The following is a 17637-nucleotide window of genomic DNA, read 5'->3' as shown; positions in this document are numbered from 1 at the left end:
ACTCTAACAATGTTACCACTCAGGAGAGTTTTTAGTTTAATCATATTGTGGTGTAGAACTAGGCATTATATAAAAATGCGTTAGGAATATGGAAGTGGTTTTTTTTAGTGACTGTTTTATAATTGGACATATAATTTAAATTGATTTATTACTTTGTTAATCAAAAACCAACAAAATGAAATCAAAAACCACCAAAATGAAATCAAAAACCATATTAACTTTTCAGAGATCTTTATTAGAATACTGTACTAAATGTTTACATTCACTTTATGCAAACAAATCATATCTTATACACATATCATTTACATCATGGAACAACATTGCAACAGTAGTCTTACCCAATTCAGCTGTAACTAATTGGAACTGAAGTTGAATGAGAAAGAAATTAAGCTCATCAGATTTCAAGCAAGTTCTGGTCATAAAACCAGGATAAATAATTTAAAACATTGTCTTAGACACCTATTTGAGCACCTTTGCAATAAATCAGATTATCAAATTTGACATAATTTAAACCCATTTTAATCCCATAAAGCAGAGGGTAAACAACTTGTGACATGTTAGCACTTAGAAAAATAAGATCCCATGTGTTTTGTGAACAAATTAAAAGAAATATTAGTTTGTACATCTTTAGAATAATAGTTAAAACAATATTTAAACTTGCACTGATTACACTTGCATGCATCATAAAATAGATTACTTGCCTTTTCCTGGTTATTTACACTGTATTTTACAGAATCTATACAATAAAGGATGCATTGATAAAACTTTCTTAAAATATTCTGATTCTTAAGTATTTCACAGTCGAATGACCTTTCAATTTCCCCAATTACAACTGAAACAAACAGTATGCTGCTGAAGTAGCACATTTTACAAGCTAGGGAAGCACCTTGTGTTATTACAAACCAAAAAAAAATATTCTTTTAAAACCAAAGTTCCCAATTGTTTGTACTGGTTAATACCTGGCAGTGCAGCATTACAGAATGAAGAAGCAAGTACTGCTGATTTCAAATCAAATATGGAGCCTGCACTTCTCAACAAAAACCCATGCATATTTTTTTTTCTCCAGGATAGTTCTGTAATACACTGGAATAGTCTGTAGTGAGTACGGTGTATTTTCCAAGTTTAGAATAGTCCACCTTTCTTCCAATATTAGCAGCTGTCTTTAGAACACTTTGTCCTTTCCATAAGTATTTTAAAGTTGCAAGTCTTATTTCATAGAAACCTTAATGCAGTCATTAAGATTTATTTTTAAAAAAAAATCAAACTACTGGGGATGTGCTTTTGAAGGCTCTGATAAACTGTCAGTTCTATGCTGATGAGTGAAAGTATTCTGTTGTAAAGGGAAAGCAGTTGACAGAATAATATGAGTTGATTGATTACTCTGGAGCAATCTAGGTGCCTAAATTTAAAAACAAACAAAAACACTTACCATTTAGACCAATAAGTTAAAGCAGAGCAATTTTACAGATCTGGAAAGCACACGTTCATCTACTAACCTACTCAAATAGAAAACTGTTCATCTTAATTGATTGACACTTTAATCTGTACACAATTATAATCTAATATTTGACTCCAGTGAAATTAATTAGTCAACAAATTTCCCTTCTCTTGAAAGAATATTTAAAATGTGAAGCATGCATTCTAGGAGGAGGAAGTGGGGAAATAATTTCAACATACAGAAACTGCCACTATCAAATCTACACCTCCTGGATCTTTTTGAAATGTAAACTTTAGTTTCCATTCTACAGTCAGTAGAGTTCCACAAAGGACACTGCACACATGACTCCTGCTGATTACAACTGGTACTGAAGTTACCCATCTGCTGTTTGTGATACCAGTCAGCGAATGCTATTCCCAAAATATGTTCATTGACCAGTCCTGTTATTGGTGTTAACTGAGCTTCCAAATGGAAACCTAACAAACTTCAGTAACTGCACTTGAAATAATCCTGTAGGATATTTCAGATGCTTCTGTAAATGAAGATTATCTAAGGTAGATCAATGAAAAATTACTTTATACTAAAGATAAAAGTTAACATTAAAGATAATTGCTGCAAGGAACCATTCACTCAGGATATTTTGCCTTGTCAAAGGCTGGAATTGTGCTGGATTCAGCTTGCCATCAATGACATCCAACCATCACTTTACCCATGGTGGTACATTTTGCAGCCTGGAGGTCCAATAGTGTTCCCCTGAGGGAGAGCAGTTGGCCACAACGTCCTGGCCTTGGCAAAAGATCCCAAGGCCCTGGCCCCTAGCTGCCCTGATGGCCGCCAGCTGCCCTGATGGCCGCCTAACAGTTCATTGATGTCAAAGACATCTGAAAAGTGTTTAAATGATGATCAGGGCATTTTAAAAACTATTCAAAAGAATTAAATGATTAACGAAAATGTAAACACCTTTAAGTTCTGGTAATTAAAAACCTCTGCAATAAGTGATTGGGGTTGCTACATCAACCACCCATCTAGTTGAAGAATTGGATGAGGAGTGCATCAGTCACTCGGCTTAGTATGCCGATGCTACATACTGGACTCCACTGAGTGCAGAGTCCAGCTGCAGAACAGGAGGTCAAATGGGCTAGCATCTGTTCTTCAGCTCACTCCTGACTTCTGTGTTACAAATGTGCAAAAAAAATTCTCCTCGCCATTAAACTTGAAGCAAAGTCATAGCTTAAAAAGCAACAAAGCAAGTTTATTTTCAAAAGTGAAGTGTCAAAGGGAGGCTTTATTCATTCAAATGGTATTGTGCCAATGTAAATAATCTTGTATAACTTATGTAACTGTTACATAATCCTTCCAGAAAATTAATTTCTCGTGAATTTTGTTTTTTTTTGAAAATTATACTTGAATTTAGTTTTGTGTTTATCTATTGGGCAGAGGGTCTGTTCTTTGGGGGAGAAAATGGCCATCAATTTATCATACCTGTATCCACTGTGGAGAGTGTTGAATCGGTGTCTGAGACTCTGGCTGACCAAGAGCTGTCTGTCTCTGGCGTTGCTCTTGCTGGCCCCGTGTTAATGACCATGTCTGAGCTTGTTGCTGAGTGGCAAAGGTGGGGTAAGCTGTCACCACCTGACCCATTATCATAGTTGTTGGAACCATAACGGCACTGCATCCCATTGGAGCAGTTACCAGCTTTGTTACAAACTGTTGGCCTTGAGGGAATCTAGCAAGAGAAAAAAAAATGGCATTAAGTATTTTACTGTTTTCAAAACTTAAATGGAAGATCAGTATTATTTTTTTAAAATCTTTTCCCCTCTTCATGTGACGGTACATTTTCAGAGAAATTTACAGCACAAAAGGAGACCTCTCAATCCATTTTGAATGGAAAAAGGAGCAATTCAGAACTCATGGTACTTCCCAGCTCTAACTCTAGGCTCTTATCCAACTACCTTTATTAATGCAATAGAGGATGCAGAAACCTTTTAACATTCAGACCTAGACCACCACCATCACCCTTTAACATAAATCCATGTCCCTTGAGTTACTGGCCTGTTTTCCTTGGCAGAGCAGTCTAATCTATTTACACTGTCTGGGCTTCTAGTAATTTTGTACACCTCCTCTCAGCTGTCTCAGTCCTATTCTAGCCAATCTTTATTCAAAACCAAACTTCTCCAGTCTTGGAACAATACAAATAAATTACCTCTGTCGTCTATATGGTAGCATCATATCCTTTCATTATACCCAGCACGATATGCAGTTGTCTTCCTAGGCAATCCCTCAGAGTAGAGGATAACTGACTTCAATTCCAGTTTGGAGGAGTGGAAGATGCTGTACATGAATTCTTTTAATGTTTGTGCCCATTGACAGAGCAAAGTCTTGGTCCAATGGTTGTGAAGTTCTAGCTGACTGGAGACTAGGCTCTGCTGCCAACAGGTTCATGGAGACAGACACGCACACATTGTATACACACTGGCCACACATAGGCATGCATGATCTTATCTGCCCTCTCTTCCTCAGCACCCCTTTCTTCACCACACCTTTTCCTCCAAACTGCGTGCAATATTCTATGAACAAGTCATATGACTTAAATTACTTTCCGATACCTTAGCAAACATTTTAATTCATATTAGGTAACTTTGGACACATTATGCACAAGTACGATTAAAATGTAAGTTTTAAAATAACTAGAAGATTTAATTTGCCTATTACTTCCACAGAGGTTTTCTACCAGGGAAAAAAAAAACTTTTTTGGTTTCAAAACAAATAATCTGCCCATAATATTATTGTTTCTTTCAGGGCTTCAGGCAGTTGAATATAAAATGAGATTGGATGGCATTCAAAAATGGATATTCTTTTTTCTAAAAGCAATTCCTTCCACTCACTACCAAGAAGAAATTATCAGTGACACCAAATATTGTACTAACATCTAAAAGAAAATCCTGAAAGGTCAAATATATTACAAATTAGTGAAACATGTTTCAGAACAATCCTTTTACAGAGAGTGGAATGGGGGAATTTTATGCAGAAACATTTCACAGATGCGATTATGCTTACCGCAGTAGCCTATCCTGAGTGAAAGTAGTAATTGCAGAGCTTTGTATGGAATTTTGGGATAAAGTAGAAAGCTGCCCAGCATCTGCTGTTGCAGGCTGGGAAATCATCACAGTGTTAGAGAGGGAGGCTGTCAGGGCATCCTGACCAGAAATTGAGATCTGCTGGCTGAAGTTGGCTTGCAAATTTGGCTGAACCTGTAGTGTTCAAAAAGTAAAATGTTCTTTATGAACAAACATAAACTTGGTAGTTACCTTTTAAAAAAAAAGTCAAAATTGCCATCCAACTATTTCACACAACAAATCATTACCATCATGTTTTTCTATAACCCCTATCATAGAATTTCTCTTGATTCTTTATTATCAGAGCAGATTTAGAGACACTAGAATTTGTCAAGGTCACAGTGAAATTTTACCTTTCAAAAGCCCTTTAAAGTGAGAGACAGATACAAGGAACATATGGATTGGAAGCAAATGACAGGGCCAAGACAGGTGACAAGCTGAGGAGCAATGAGATGAGGTGGGAAAATGCATAAAGCATAGGAATACAAGTCCCAAAGTAAGATGGGTAACTCTGGTTTGTCATATTTATGGAGGTTTCATCATGATTTCTCACCTTGAATCAATTCCATCCCCACACTACCACCACTGTGGAACCACCTGCCATCCTAGAGCATTTGGAAAGCATTGGACATTGTTGCATAATAGGATTAACAAAGTTCAGGTTACTTGATGTTGCAGCACATGATGAGAAATGGGAGGAGGACTGGGGTATGCCAGTTTTTACAGTGCATATGTGGGAAGAGAAGCAACTACTGGTGATTCTCTGATTAGATGATGGATTGTTAAGAATGAAACCATGCAAGTTTGGTGCCATCCAGTTGGATGGCAGTGGAGATGTGTTTAAGAATAGTCTAATCAATCATTTCAAACATTGCAAACTGGTAAACAAGGATGAGGAGAGATTTACCTTTATCTAAATCATATTGGATATCATTAATGACTGTGATTAGAGTAGTTTCAGTACTGTGGTAGGGGCACATACCAGTTTGGAAGATTCGGGCATGGTGTATTGGTTTTAATTTTCCATAATTCAAGATTCAAGGAATGTTACATTAGATTGGAAAATAGCAAATACCTCATTTACTCAAAAAGGAGAACAGAAGGTAAGAAATTACAGGTCAACTAAGTTAACATTTCTTATAGAGAAAATGTTAGAAGCTGTTGCTAAAGAGATTATCACAGAATTTGGAACAAATTAAAGATAATCAGATAAAATCAACATGGTTTTGTGAAAGTGAAATCATGTTTGACCAATTTTTGGTCAAACATGGAAACTGTGGATAGAGGGACTGGTGGAGCTATTATGCCTAAATTTCCAGTAGGCATTTTGATAAGGTATCATCAAAATTTATTGCTGAAAATAAAAGCTCATGGTGTAAAATGGAGGCATATTGGCATGAATAGAAGATTGTCTAGCAAAAGTAAATAGAAACACAAGAGACTGCAGATGCTGTAATCTGGAGCAAAAATACTGCTGGAGGAATTCAGTGGGTCAGGCAGCAACTGTGGATCAGGCAGAATGTGTTGAGACCCTCCATCAGGACCTAATGCCTCTGTCTCCACAAATGTTGCCTGACCTGCTGAGTTCCTCCACCAGTTTGTTTTGTTTTTGCAGTGGTAAATAGAACGTGTACATAAATGTGTCCTTTTCTTATTAGAAGGGATCAGTGCTAAGGCCTCAACTGCTTACAATTTGTATAAGTGACAAATGGAGACACCTATATTGCTGCATTTCCTATGATGCAAAGACAGGAAGGAGTAAGTTGTAAAGAGGATATGAGACTATATAGGGAATATACATTAATTCATAGGGCAAAGATATGATAAATGTAGTACAATGTGGGAAAATGTAAAATTGTCCATTTTGAAGGAATAATAAACCATATTATCTAAACATGAGAGAATATTGAGCTTTGAGATGCAAGGGATTTGGGTGCCCTAGTACATGATTCACAGAAGGTTGGTATGCAGATACAGAAAGCAAATAGACAAGCTATTATTTATTGCATGAGAGATTGAATTCAAAAATAGGGAGGTTATACTTCAATTATATAAACTGGTGAGACCTCATCTGGAGTACTGTACTGGCGTAACAGGTAGACAGGGTGGTGAAGAAGATGTTTAGCACGCTGGCCTTCAGTCAGAGCATTGACTATAGGAGTTGGGAAGTTATGTTGCAGTTGTACAAGACATTGGTGAGGCTGCACCTGGAGTATTGTATACAATTTTGGTTCCCTTGTTATAGGAAAGACATCATTAAGCCAGAAAGTGCAAAGAAGATTTATGAGAATGTTGTCAGAACTTGAGGGCCTGAGTTATAAGGAGAGGTTGGGCAGGCTGGGACTTTATTCCTTGTAGCATAGAAGACTGACGGGTGGCCTTGTAAAGGTATATGAAATTATGAGGGGCATGGATAGGGTGAATGCATATTTGTTTTCCCAGGGAAAGGGAACCAAAAACTACAGGCATAGGTTTAAGGTGAGAGGGAAAAGATTTAAAAGGGACCTGAGGGGCAATTTCTTCACACAAAGGATGGTGCATATATGGAACGAGCTGCCAGAGAAAGTGGTTGAGGCAGATACATTTAAGATACATATAAAACACATATAGACAGGTACATGATTTAAAGGGATATGGACCAACCACGGGCAAATGGGTCTAGCTTAGATAGGCAACTTGGTTGACATGGTCAAGTTAGGCTGAAGGGCTATGACTCTACTGATCTCCTTATTTAAGGAAAGATGTTAATGAGTTAGAAGCAGTTCAGAGGTTTATTTGACTGATAGCTGGAATCAGTCAGTAGTCTTAAGGAGGAAAAGTTGAGCAGGCTAGTCCTTTATCTGCTCAAATTAAGAAAAATGATGGGAGACGTGACTGAAACATCAGGCTGTGAGAAGCCTTATCAGGGTGTATGTGGAGATGATATTTCCTCTTGCAACAGAATCCAGAATTGAGGATCACCATTTTAAAAACAAGGGTCACCAACTTAAAACTGAGGCAAAAGTTTCCCTCTGAGTCTATGAAATTCTTTTCCTCAAAGGATTGTGAAAGCAGACTATTTGTTTATTTTTAAGGCAAAAGTAGATAAATTCTTGATAAGTGGGAGGGTGGTGGTAGTGCGGTTACTGCAAGAATGCAGAATTGAGGTTAGTCTGATTAGCCATGATCTTATCAAATGGCAGAGCAGGATTGAAGGACCCATGGGCCTACTCTGACTCCTAATTCATATGAGTTCTGGGTAAGATGGGCCTAAATGTAGGCCCATCCTATCCAGAATGTTTGAGGACTTGAGAAGGGAGGTTGGAGATGGAGTGGTGATTTGCAAAGCTAGAAGGATTAAAGGTGGTTTTCTTTGAAAACAAAGGGGTGATGTCAGCAGTTCTGAAGGATATTGAAAATGTATAGTACTTGAGAGCAAATTTTTAAGAAATCTGTTAACATAAGTATCAGGAAGGGAATTTGGATGAATAGGGTTAAGAGAGCAGGAGGTGGAGCTTGCAGCCAAAATGAATTCACAGTGCCTCCATTTATGTCAAAAAACATGGAAATTAAAAGCTTTCAAAGAAAATGCATAAAAAATGTTAATTTTCCTTAATGCCTATGATGTTTTCATGGTTGAAGCCGTGACTTAGAATTTATGCAATTTGTGGAGTCTCAACAGCATTTATTAGGATTGCCAATCTAGTCACGGGGCATGAAAAAAAATTAATAAATTAAAGGAAAATGTACTGAGCCAGACACCACAATCTCTTCAGGCAAATTCTTTCAAGGGTGATGAGACAGACATTTAAAAAGGAAGCTCCAAAAGCAGGACCCAGGGGTGTTAAATGTTCTACTATCAATGGTGCAAAAAGAGGAGGAATGCAAAGGTGACTATTCAGAACTGAAGATTCAACTGGTGTCATAGGTTTGCACTAGAACCAGAGAACAAGGGAAGATTTGTAAACAAGGGCGAGGTGCTTTGAATTTGAAGCAATTGGGAACAAGTTGCTGGAACAAGTAGGATGGATTGATGGTTAAATTGGAGTTCACTTGGATGAAACTGCTGGTGGTGGATCAGCTGAAGATTGAGGGATGGATAGCCAAAGAAAAAAATGCTTTGAATCAAAGTTTCAGTGGCCTTGCACTGGAGGAGATCTGTATGTGGAAGTTGGTTCTCCTAACAATTAAAAGGATATCAGTAAGCTTAGTGCATATCACACATCTGGTTAAGCCTGAACAAAGGGATGAGAACTGGAATTGCAAAAGTTCAGAAATTTTAATGTAAGATGGTATTACTTTTCCTGTGCTCATCCAAGAAAGATTAAATTCATTATGATCAGTGGTCTGGGAACATAGAGGTGACTGTGGAATTAAGGGTGATAGATGTGAAAAGCTGTTAGAAAGCAAAATACTTCAGTAGAGGGAAATCTGAAATGAAAGAGAAAATGATGTCCAAAAGTAAACGGGTTAGGTTGCTAAATAGTGTAGTGCAGTCAAATGAATAGTGAACAATTTTCAGATCCAAGACCTTCCATTAAAACAGAAAAGCCATTGTTGTTCACATACCTACAGAAGATGTCAATGCATCCACAGAAAACATCAGAACATTTACAGCAATAGCATACGTATGAATAAAGATGGTGGATTCAAATGGAACTTTAGACCATGCCAGAAATGACTGTTGGACAGGAGGAGATAGCATTGCTAGAGATGAGCTGGATCTAAGAAAGGGATAATGGAAAGGTTGTGTTAAGAACCAGAGGTTAAGGAAAAAAAGCCGGGGATTATGTACCATGCAACACTGAAGGTACCATGAATGATTTTCACTTTAGTGATATTGGTTATTATGTGCTGGGTGGAAACCAGACAGAAGGCATTTGAGAGGGTGAAAGTGATCAGCACAGTAGATGATAATGAAGGATTCAAGGTGTTGGAGAGGAAAGGTAGTTAGGATATGAGAATATGCTTGAAGACAGAAACAGAGGGCAATTCTTGGGAGAAGAGGGGTTGCTAAGTTTTGACAGGAAAGTTAATGATGGCAGGATAATGGGGAAAGTCCTGCAGTACCTTATTCTTTTAACGATTCAGAATATAGATTTTGTAAATATCAATGAATCACCAGAAATAGGGTTATCATTTTGCCCCTTGTGCCTGATCTGGCCAGTAATGTGTTGTGGCTGATATGTGACCTAACTACATTTTGCCATGTAAACCTTAACACCTTGGGTTAATATCTGAGATTTAAAATTAACAATTGATTAATTATGTAAGATGGTTTCCAAATTTCTATTGCCCTTTAGATGTTTTTCCTAACGTCATTCCTAAAAGGTCTAGCTCCAATTTCAGATAATTGGAGTTTCTTTCTACCCCGAGTTGCCTTTGATAGATTCAATCAAATCACGCCTGGGCTTTGAAATCCCAGGAAAAAGATTCCTAGTTCATGTCCATGTAACCCATTCCCTTGGTATTTCTTTTCCACTCCTACTGGTCCACCTAGGTTCCCTCTCTCTCTCTCTCCACATTTTCTATCCCTTTAACCAACCCCCCCACCCCTCTTTACCTAGATTTATACCGCTGCCCCCCCCCCCCCCCAATCCAGTTCCATCTGCCCATCACCCACATAGTAATCCAAGTGCTTTTCTCCCTTGGCCTAGCCTTCCTGTCCCCTCCCCACATATTTCCTTCAGTCCTTATCCCTCCCTTATCTGGTTCAACATCACCTTCTAGACTCTGTCTCTAACTTCCCCCTCTTCTCCCCCCCCCCCCCCCCCCCAGCTCCATCTGCCTATTTTGTTTTTGTTGTTTCTTTACCTGTTTTCTCCTATCACCCACAAGCCTCTTGTCTCTAAACTCCCCTCTCCCCCTCCCCCACATCACCTGATTCCACTTATCACCCACCTCTCCCTCTCACCTCCTTATACTGGCTGTCTTCCCTCTGAGTCCTGGTGCAGGGTCTTCACCCTCCATGGATGCTGCTTGACCCACTGAGTTCCTCCAGCAGTCTGTTTTTTTGCTCCAGATTCCAGCATCTGCAGTCTTTTATGTTTCCTAGTTCATATAACTATTTGAATTCCAGCTATTGCTCTGGTGCACATTCTCCATTACTAAAATGCTTCATAAGTTTGGGTGCCAAGAATTGCTCAAAAGTACACCAAGACATTTGTAAACCTGAGATTTAACTTTTATGGTAAATGAATACAGTAAAAAAAAAACTGGAGTTGCTATTAATATTTCAGATTGAAGACCCTTTATTCAGAATGGAGTTGAAACGTTAACTGTTTCTCCTTCCTGAGATGCTGCCTGACTTTGTGTTTCCAGCACTTTCTGCTTACATTTTATCCCTTTGTATTCTAGTCTATACAAAGCTTAGTGTTCGAGAAGGCTGTCTGATTACACTATCTCTCTATAGTTAACTAAGATATTATGTAAATGCATTTCCAAATCTCTTGGGGGCCCTCTGCTTTTTCTAGTTTCTCACCCTTTCGAAGGTATTCTGTTCTTACCTTTGATTCCAGCAAACAATTCTACTCTCACTTTTATTGAAATCCATTTCACATAGTTTGTCTAATTTTAATTTAATGCTACTATCCACATTGGTTACAATCTCAACTATCATGAATCACTAGTAGGCATGGTATTTTTTTTTCTCCCATCACCCAAGTTTTATAGAACAGTTGAAACCCAACCAACACAAATTCTTGGGCCATGCCACCTGCCAAATCCTGCAAATTCAAGCACCTGTCCACTAATCTGTCTACTGCATTTCTATTAAATTCCAAACCAGGTTAATAATATACTCTCAGTTCCATGAACCACTGAGGTCTCTCATGACAGACTTTACCAACTGCTCCAGGAAGCTCAAATCATAAACATAGAGCTTTCCTCTGTCTACCAGGTATTCTCACATCCACTAAAGTCAATTCTTCAAAAAATCTACTTAGGTTCTTCAGGCATAACCTGCACTTCTTAAAAGTTATTGCTGGCTTCCAGGTCAGCTGAAAATGTTCAGTTTGTTCAATTACTACAGTGTTAATTCCCTGCCATCAGTCACATAATCACATTACCAGATCTAGCAATGTAGCTAAAAATAAATAACATTTTGCTTTCCAAAGTAAGAGAATTACTTAAAGTAATTTGTAAAAAGATATTCATTGTGTAACAGAAATAACCAAATATTGCATCCAGAAGTACATAAATACTCCTTTATGACCAAGTTAATTTTTATCATTACTTAAGATTCTCAATGGTGTAGCAATCAGCATTCAAAATTTTACAGGATTAATGCTAATGCTCATTTATTCTTATGAACAGTTGGATCATATAATTTGTAATCTGTCATACTGACCTGTGCTGAAGTTGAACTTTGCTCTCTGAGAAGAGATTGCTGTTGCATTGCATGATGTGTGCTAATTGGACCAGTTTTGACTGCATGTTGAATCTGATTGGTCTGGACACCTTGCCCCTGCAATGTAATCGATGTAGGTTGCTGGATGGCAGAAGAGTTTGATGTTGCAAACTGCACCAAATTAAAGTTTACACTTGATGTTGGTTGCTGCAAAAACATCTTAACAAGATGAAAAAAAATTGGTCAGACTAAACCTTTTTTTATGAACAAGATGACAAATGTCATAAGGACTTGATTCAAGATATTTGCAAAAATCTAATTTTAGTCGTCTATGATCTTGAAGACATGACAAGAGTTTAGGTCAGAGCTTTCTGTCAAAATAACAATAATGGCACTTCTATTTATGGTAACTTCAGGGTAGAGAAGATGAGCATGTTATATTTGATATCGAAATTGCTGTTGTCACCCTGAAATTAAGGAAAATGGCACTTTGTCCTTTTGTCTTGTTTTTATGCTCTTCAATTTTGCCAATTTAACTGCACAAAAGATTTGCCACTACACGTATAAATATCCTTTTAGAAATATGATGGTTAACAACCACCAATCAACCTCTATGATGGTAATGAAATTAAAAATGGCAAGTGTGAAATTCTTAAGATATTGGTTTAAAAAAACTTTTTTCTTAAATTCTAGCATTTGTCTCTTTTTACACCCTTTTAATCTACATTTTCCCTCTATTTTCCTGAACCTTATCTGATTTAAATTCAACCACATCTATTCACCTTTCTTGATCCCAGTGCTAATTTCCCAGTCTTTTAATTTCATTGAGTGCTCTGTTCACTCAGCCCCAGCTGCTCCATTTCCCTTAGCAGTTTGGACCCTTTCTGTTCAAATGTGCAGAGACAAACACCAAATGGGATTTGTGGTGGGTGATGTGTTTATGAATTTGAGAGAAAATCATTTGACCTCATACTTGCTAATCTATCTGTTACAGATGCATTTGTCTAAAATAATATTGGTAAGAGTGATAACTATACAGTTCTTATGAAATCAAATACCTGTGTTTAAAATGAAGATGCCCTCTATTGTGTCATGTAACACTACAATCATGCTAAATAAAATAGATTCAAAACAGATCTGGAAACTCAAAAGTCAGCATGTACAGGTCGTAGATCAGTGACAGCAGAATTGTATGCTTTATAACTTTAGGGCCAGTACGTCACTCACTTTACTGTTACTATTAAGGCATGGGAGAAACCCTGGTTTAGTGACTACAGAAGGATATGCTGAAGCAGGAGAATCTAAAAATCAGGTGCCATCTGGATGAGGCTGCAACAAAGAACTACAAGTGTGGAAAGTAATAAAAGCAGCATGGCATAGACAGGTAATTCCACAAAATGTTCATTACAACTTGCATTACATGTTCAAACATTGATGTCAAGAAATGGCTAAGAACACTAAGTAGAGCAAAAGCTACAAGACCTAGCAATTGTACTGAAATGTTGTGCTCCAGAAGTAGCTGTGCCTCCAGCAAAGCTGTTTCTGAGAAGTCACAACTCTGGTATCTACCTGAGAAATATGGAAAAATGTTTTGGTATATTCTGTCCACAAAAAATAGGACAAATCAAATTTGGCTATTACCACTCAGTCTACTCTTATTAGGAAGATACTGTTTACTGTGTCACTACTCACTAATGTCACCAGGACTAGCAGATAGAATTCTGGACCATTGATCCAGAGACACAAGTTCAAATCCCACTATGGGAGCTGTAGAATTTAAAATAAAGTAACAAACAAATCTAGAATTAAAGCTAGTCTCAGTAAATGGTAACCAGGAAAACCTAATGGCCTTCAGGCAGGGAAATGTATTGTTCTTTTCTGGTCAAGCCTGTATATGATTCCAGATCCACCAATAACTGCTGAGTTTAAGGGCAGTTGAAGATGGACAACAAACACCAGTGTTTATGCCTCAGTTTGTGTTTTGCTTGGAGCTTTCTATTCCAGACCCTACTCCTGCCTTGGTTAAAATACAGACAATAGAGCTGAATTTCAAAAGACAAGTTAAAAGTGACTGCACTTCGACTGGAGGGTGGCAGTAAGAAACTAAAGTTAAAGGGAATCAATTCTCTACTGATTGTGGTTGTATGTTGCACAAAAGTAAGATGGTTGTGGTTAATGGACATTAATCATCTCAACTCCAGGTTATCACTGTAGCTCACAAAATGTTCTATGTTCAGCCATCTTCAGCTGCTTTATCAATAGTATCCCTTCCATCAGTGTAAATTCCTTCCTCTTAGATAGTTATTCAGCTCTTGTTTCAGTGCTACAATGAACCTATCTCCATTATTACCCTTGGATTGCATTCTAGACCTTAACTTCCTTCAGTGCTCCACCTGTCCTGACTTCTTTCCGTTATCTGCAGGTTAAAATGTTTGCTAGTTTAGGAAATGGATCATTTTGCTCTCAACTTTCAGACCAAATCAATCACCTGGGACTTAATTCTTTAAGTATATCAACATCGTTCTTTAAGCAGGATTCGTGTTCCTTAGTACTTTCAACTGACTTTATTTGCTGGAATAATGGTTTGAAAAGATTCAGCTCGATAATTCCCATGGACCACCACTTACCACACTGTCTTGATTCTCATACCAGAGCACACCGTGATGAAAGAGGATACGGTAAGTTAACATTTCTATCTAAACATTCACTCCATGATCAGTGCAGTGTGTCTGCAGTATGTACCATCTATAGGTCCACTGCAGTGACTCAGTCAGCACCAAAAACTCATTGGTATTGGTTTATTATTACCACTTGTACTGAGGTACAGTGAAAAACTTGTCTTGCATACTGATCATTCAGGTCAATTCATTACACAGTGCAGTTACATTGAGTTAGTACAGAGTGTATTGAGGTAGTACAGGTAAAAACAATAACAGTACAGAGTAAAGTGTCACAGCTACAGAGAAAGTGCAGTGCAGGTAGACAATAAGGTGCAAGGTCACAACAAGGTAGATTGTAAGGTCATGCTTAACTAGTCACTCATTCTTGGCTTACCTGGAGTCCTTGACCTTGGACAAGATGAAGTTGCTCTTGGATTTTGTGTAATTCTTCTTGCTGCCGCTGAATATTTGCTTCCAGCACACGTGTCCTCTGTTCCAACTGCTCCTTTAGGTGTTGCATAGCCCCTAGCTGCACTGAGAACTGAATTATGGGGTAAAGAAAATGTTATATTGTCAAGCAAATTTGGTTTGAAATTCACAAGTGCACACACTTTTATAAACTATAATACAACTTTCAGAATCATGTGGTTTATTGTGAAGCATAAGAACACTACTTGTGAAAATGCAGTCTTGATTTCAGATATCTCCAGCCATTTCATTTAAACTTTTGCACAACTGATTCAATCATGGACCCCAGAAATGGATGGAAAAGCATTACAGTAAAACTCTAATAAATCAGTACCCAATTGTTCAGAAATCCCGATGGTTTGGTATCAGGCTCACTCATTAGTACACTAAATTCTGCATTACCTGCAGACCTATTATTTGCAGATCTGTGTACTCACAAGGTCAGCTACATGGACTGGATGTGTGGCCAGAGCCAGGGTTGGGTCGGGAAGGTTAGGAACATTGGCCAGGTGTGCAACTGGAGCCAGGGTCTAAGAGTACCTTTATGTTTCAGCTTGTTTACTGGAAAATTTACTATACCGCTGTGTATCACGTTAAAAAGGGAAAAATGTGTGTTGGGGTAATACAAGTGACATTCAATAGTCTTGAAAGTCTGCTAGTCCAGCACCACCAAAGTCCCAAGGGTACTGATTATCGGAGTTTTGGAACCATCAATCTGACTCCCAAATTTCAGACCAATGTTTACGCTCTATTCCTCTGGCCCACCACCAAGCTGATCCTAAAGTGCTTGTCCTCTGAAATCCCTTCTAAATCCACTGAATTTCCTCCATTACTCTGCCATCAAAAGTGTCACCAAAAACAACTGATGTATTCCATTCCATTTCCATTCCTTTCCCTGAATACTTAGTGTTCAATGCATTAATCAAATGAACTCCATTATGATCACCCCCACTGACAAATTCTTCTGACAATAAAAAGCTTTGCACGCATCCATTAATGACTGTTCGGTCAAGATACCAATGTCACTAGCATACACCCTTGGCACAATGAAACATACACAGTTGAGAAGCAAACAATGCAAGTTGCTATATACTGAACACATTAGTTTGCTCTCAATAAATATCCTCTGGAAATATGGGGAGCAGACAGAGCAGGTAAATCAATGGTCCAAAACTAAAAGGTTGTGGCCCGCACCACCTTAAGTATGAATCTCAGCAGTCTTGGCAGGCTGAGGAGCAACTTCAAATGAACGCATAGAGTGGTAGAATGGGGGTTTCTCCTCTTAAGGTAGTGTTCAAATTTCCACAACACACTGGGTGAAAAAATATTTCCTCAACTTCCAAATAATCTGTCTATCAAATTACTTTAAATCTGTATTCCCTTGTTTCTGGTAGTGAAAAGAGATATTCCTTCTGCACTCTGTCCAGATCTTGGATGACAGATGTTGAATTGAACAATGAGAGGCTTTTGGAGCAGTTGGTCAAATATAACATTTGAAGTTATATACATTTACCTTGACCTAACATTGACATCTACACTATCTGCTCCCATTGCCTATTAGGTCTTGTCTGAATGGTCTAATTCCATATGAATGCAGAACATCACTGTCACACCCATCACTAAAGCCTCAAGTACAATAACTGAAAATCTTGATACCTGTTCTCTCCCACATTTTGGCATTCATCATTGTTTGCCAGGTTAGATTTACTTATTACATGACCTTCAGTGCTCAATTCAACCACAATATACATCCTCTTCAAAAGTTACAGTACAGCTAAGACCTAAGCCAGATAGGCTAGCTTTAACCTGTCCTGGACATTCATGATGCTAGCACCAGCTGAAACATCCCACCACTAGTGCCAATTTGTGCTGCTAACTGCAGATATCAAGGCCATACAGTACATTTTTTTTCTTGTATTGTAATCCATAGTGCAAGTTGATTGTTTTTCGTGATGTTTCTACCTACTTTTGGGGGCTATACAATTTAGTCGCTTTTAAGTCTCAATAGCAGAACTTGTGATTACAAAGAGAAAGGCAATGGGCAAAAGTTTCTAAATATTTTGATGCTAAAACATCTGGATGATGTGAAAATACATAAGTAAATGAAAGTTCTCAAGAAATATGTCCTTCATGCTGCAGCAGGGAGGAGTAATATGGGTTACAAGAATTAACATTCATTCTTTTGCCACTCTTGGAATGTGCCTAATTTTAAACCCACTGAAGTACAGAGAAGGTGGAAAATGTGGAAGAATCAACAATATAATTCAATCATTTACAAAAATAATACAGGGCACTTTAAAGCAACAAAAACGTGACAAAAATATAACTCTAACTTTACCTCACTGCTCAGTGATGCCGTTCTCTGGGGTGTTGCTTCATGACCATCTGTTATTGTTGGTCGTGGAGGTGTGCTTGCATCAGTTTGCTGTTTTGAGAGTGTTGCTATGAAAATAGCATTTAAAAAAAGATACAATAAATGCTATAAAATCAGTTAACAGGAATAAGATCTAGAAGCCATTAACTTTGTGTATCAATGATAAATCTTCAATGTTTTAATTTATGAGCAATCATTCCGTTCATAAGGAATCAATAGAAAACCTCTTTTACCCGCTTTTCCTCTGTATACTA

The 17637-nt window shown here is 37.9% G+C and overlaps 1 protein-coding gene across 10 annotated transcripts in view; it reads right to left on the bottom strand.

Moving 5' to 3' along the window:
* Nucleotides 1-217: 217 nt before the first annotated feature.
* The window catches only part of clocka (clock circadian regulator a), a 93829-nt gene continuing 76409 nt past the window's right edge, over nucleotides 218-17637 (bottom strand). For 8 of the 10 annotated variants that reach the window (XM_052010006.1, XM_052010012.1, XM_052010009.1 and 5 more), the window contains 6 exons: nucleotides 17348-17451; nucleotides 14936-15082; nucleotides 11882-12100; nucleotides 4496-4689; nucleotides 2921-3164; nucleotides 322-1399 (listed from right to left, as the gene is read on the bottom strand). In XM_052010006.1, coding sequence (XP_051865966.1) covers nucleotides 1265-1399; nucleotides 2921-3164; nucleotides 4496-4689; nucleotides 11882-12100; nucleotides 14936-15082; nucleotides 17348-17451 — 1043 coding nt within the window. In that variant the 3' untranslated portion in view covers nucleotides 322-1264. Of the gene's footprint in view, nucleotides 1400-2920; nucleotides 3165-4495; nucleotides 4690-11881; nucleotides 12101-14935; nucleotides 15083-17347; nucleotides 17452-17637 lie in introns of all 10 variants that reach the window. The other 2 variants (XM_052010015.1, XM_052010014.1) reach the window with 2 other exon arrangements.

The sequence above is a fragment of the Pristis pectinata genome, chromosome 2 (genome assembly GCF_009764475.1).
Source record: "Pristis pectinata isolate sPriPec2 chromosome 2, sPriPec2.1.pri, whole genome shotgun sequence".
Classification (NCBI taxonomy): Eukaryota; Metazoa; Chordata; class Chondrichthyes; order Rhinopristiformes; family Pristidae; genus Pristis; species Pristis pectinata.
Note: the sequence above shows the minus strand (reverse complement) of the source record. Positions and strands in the feature narration are given on the sequence as shown.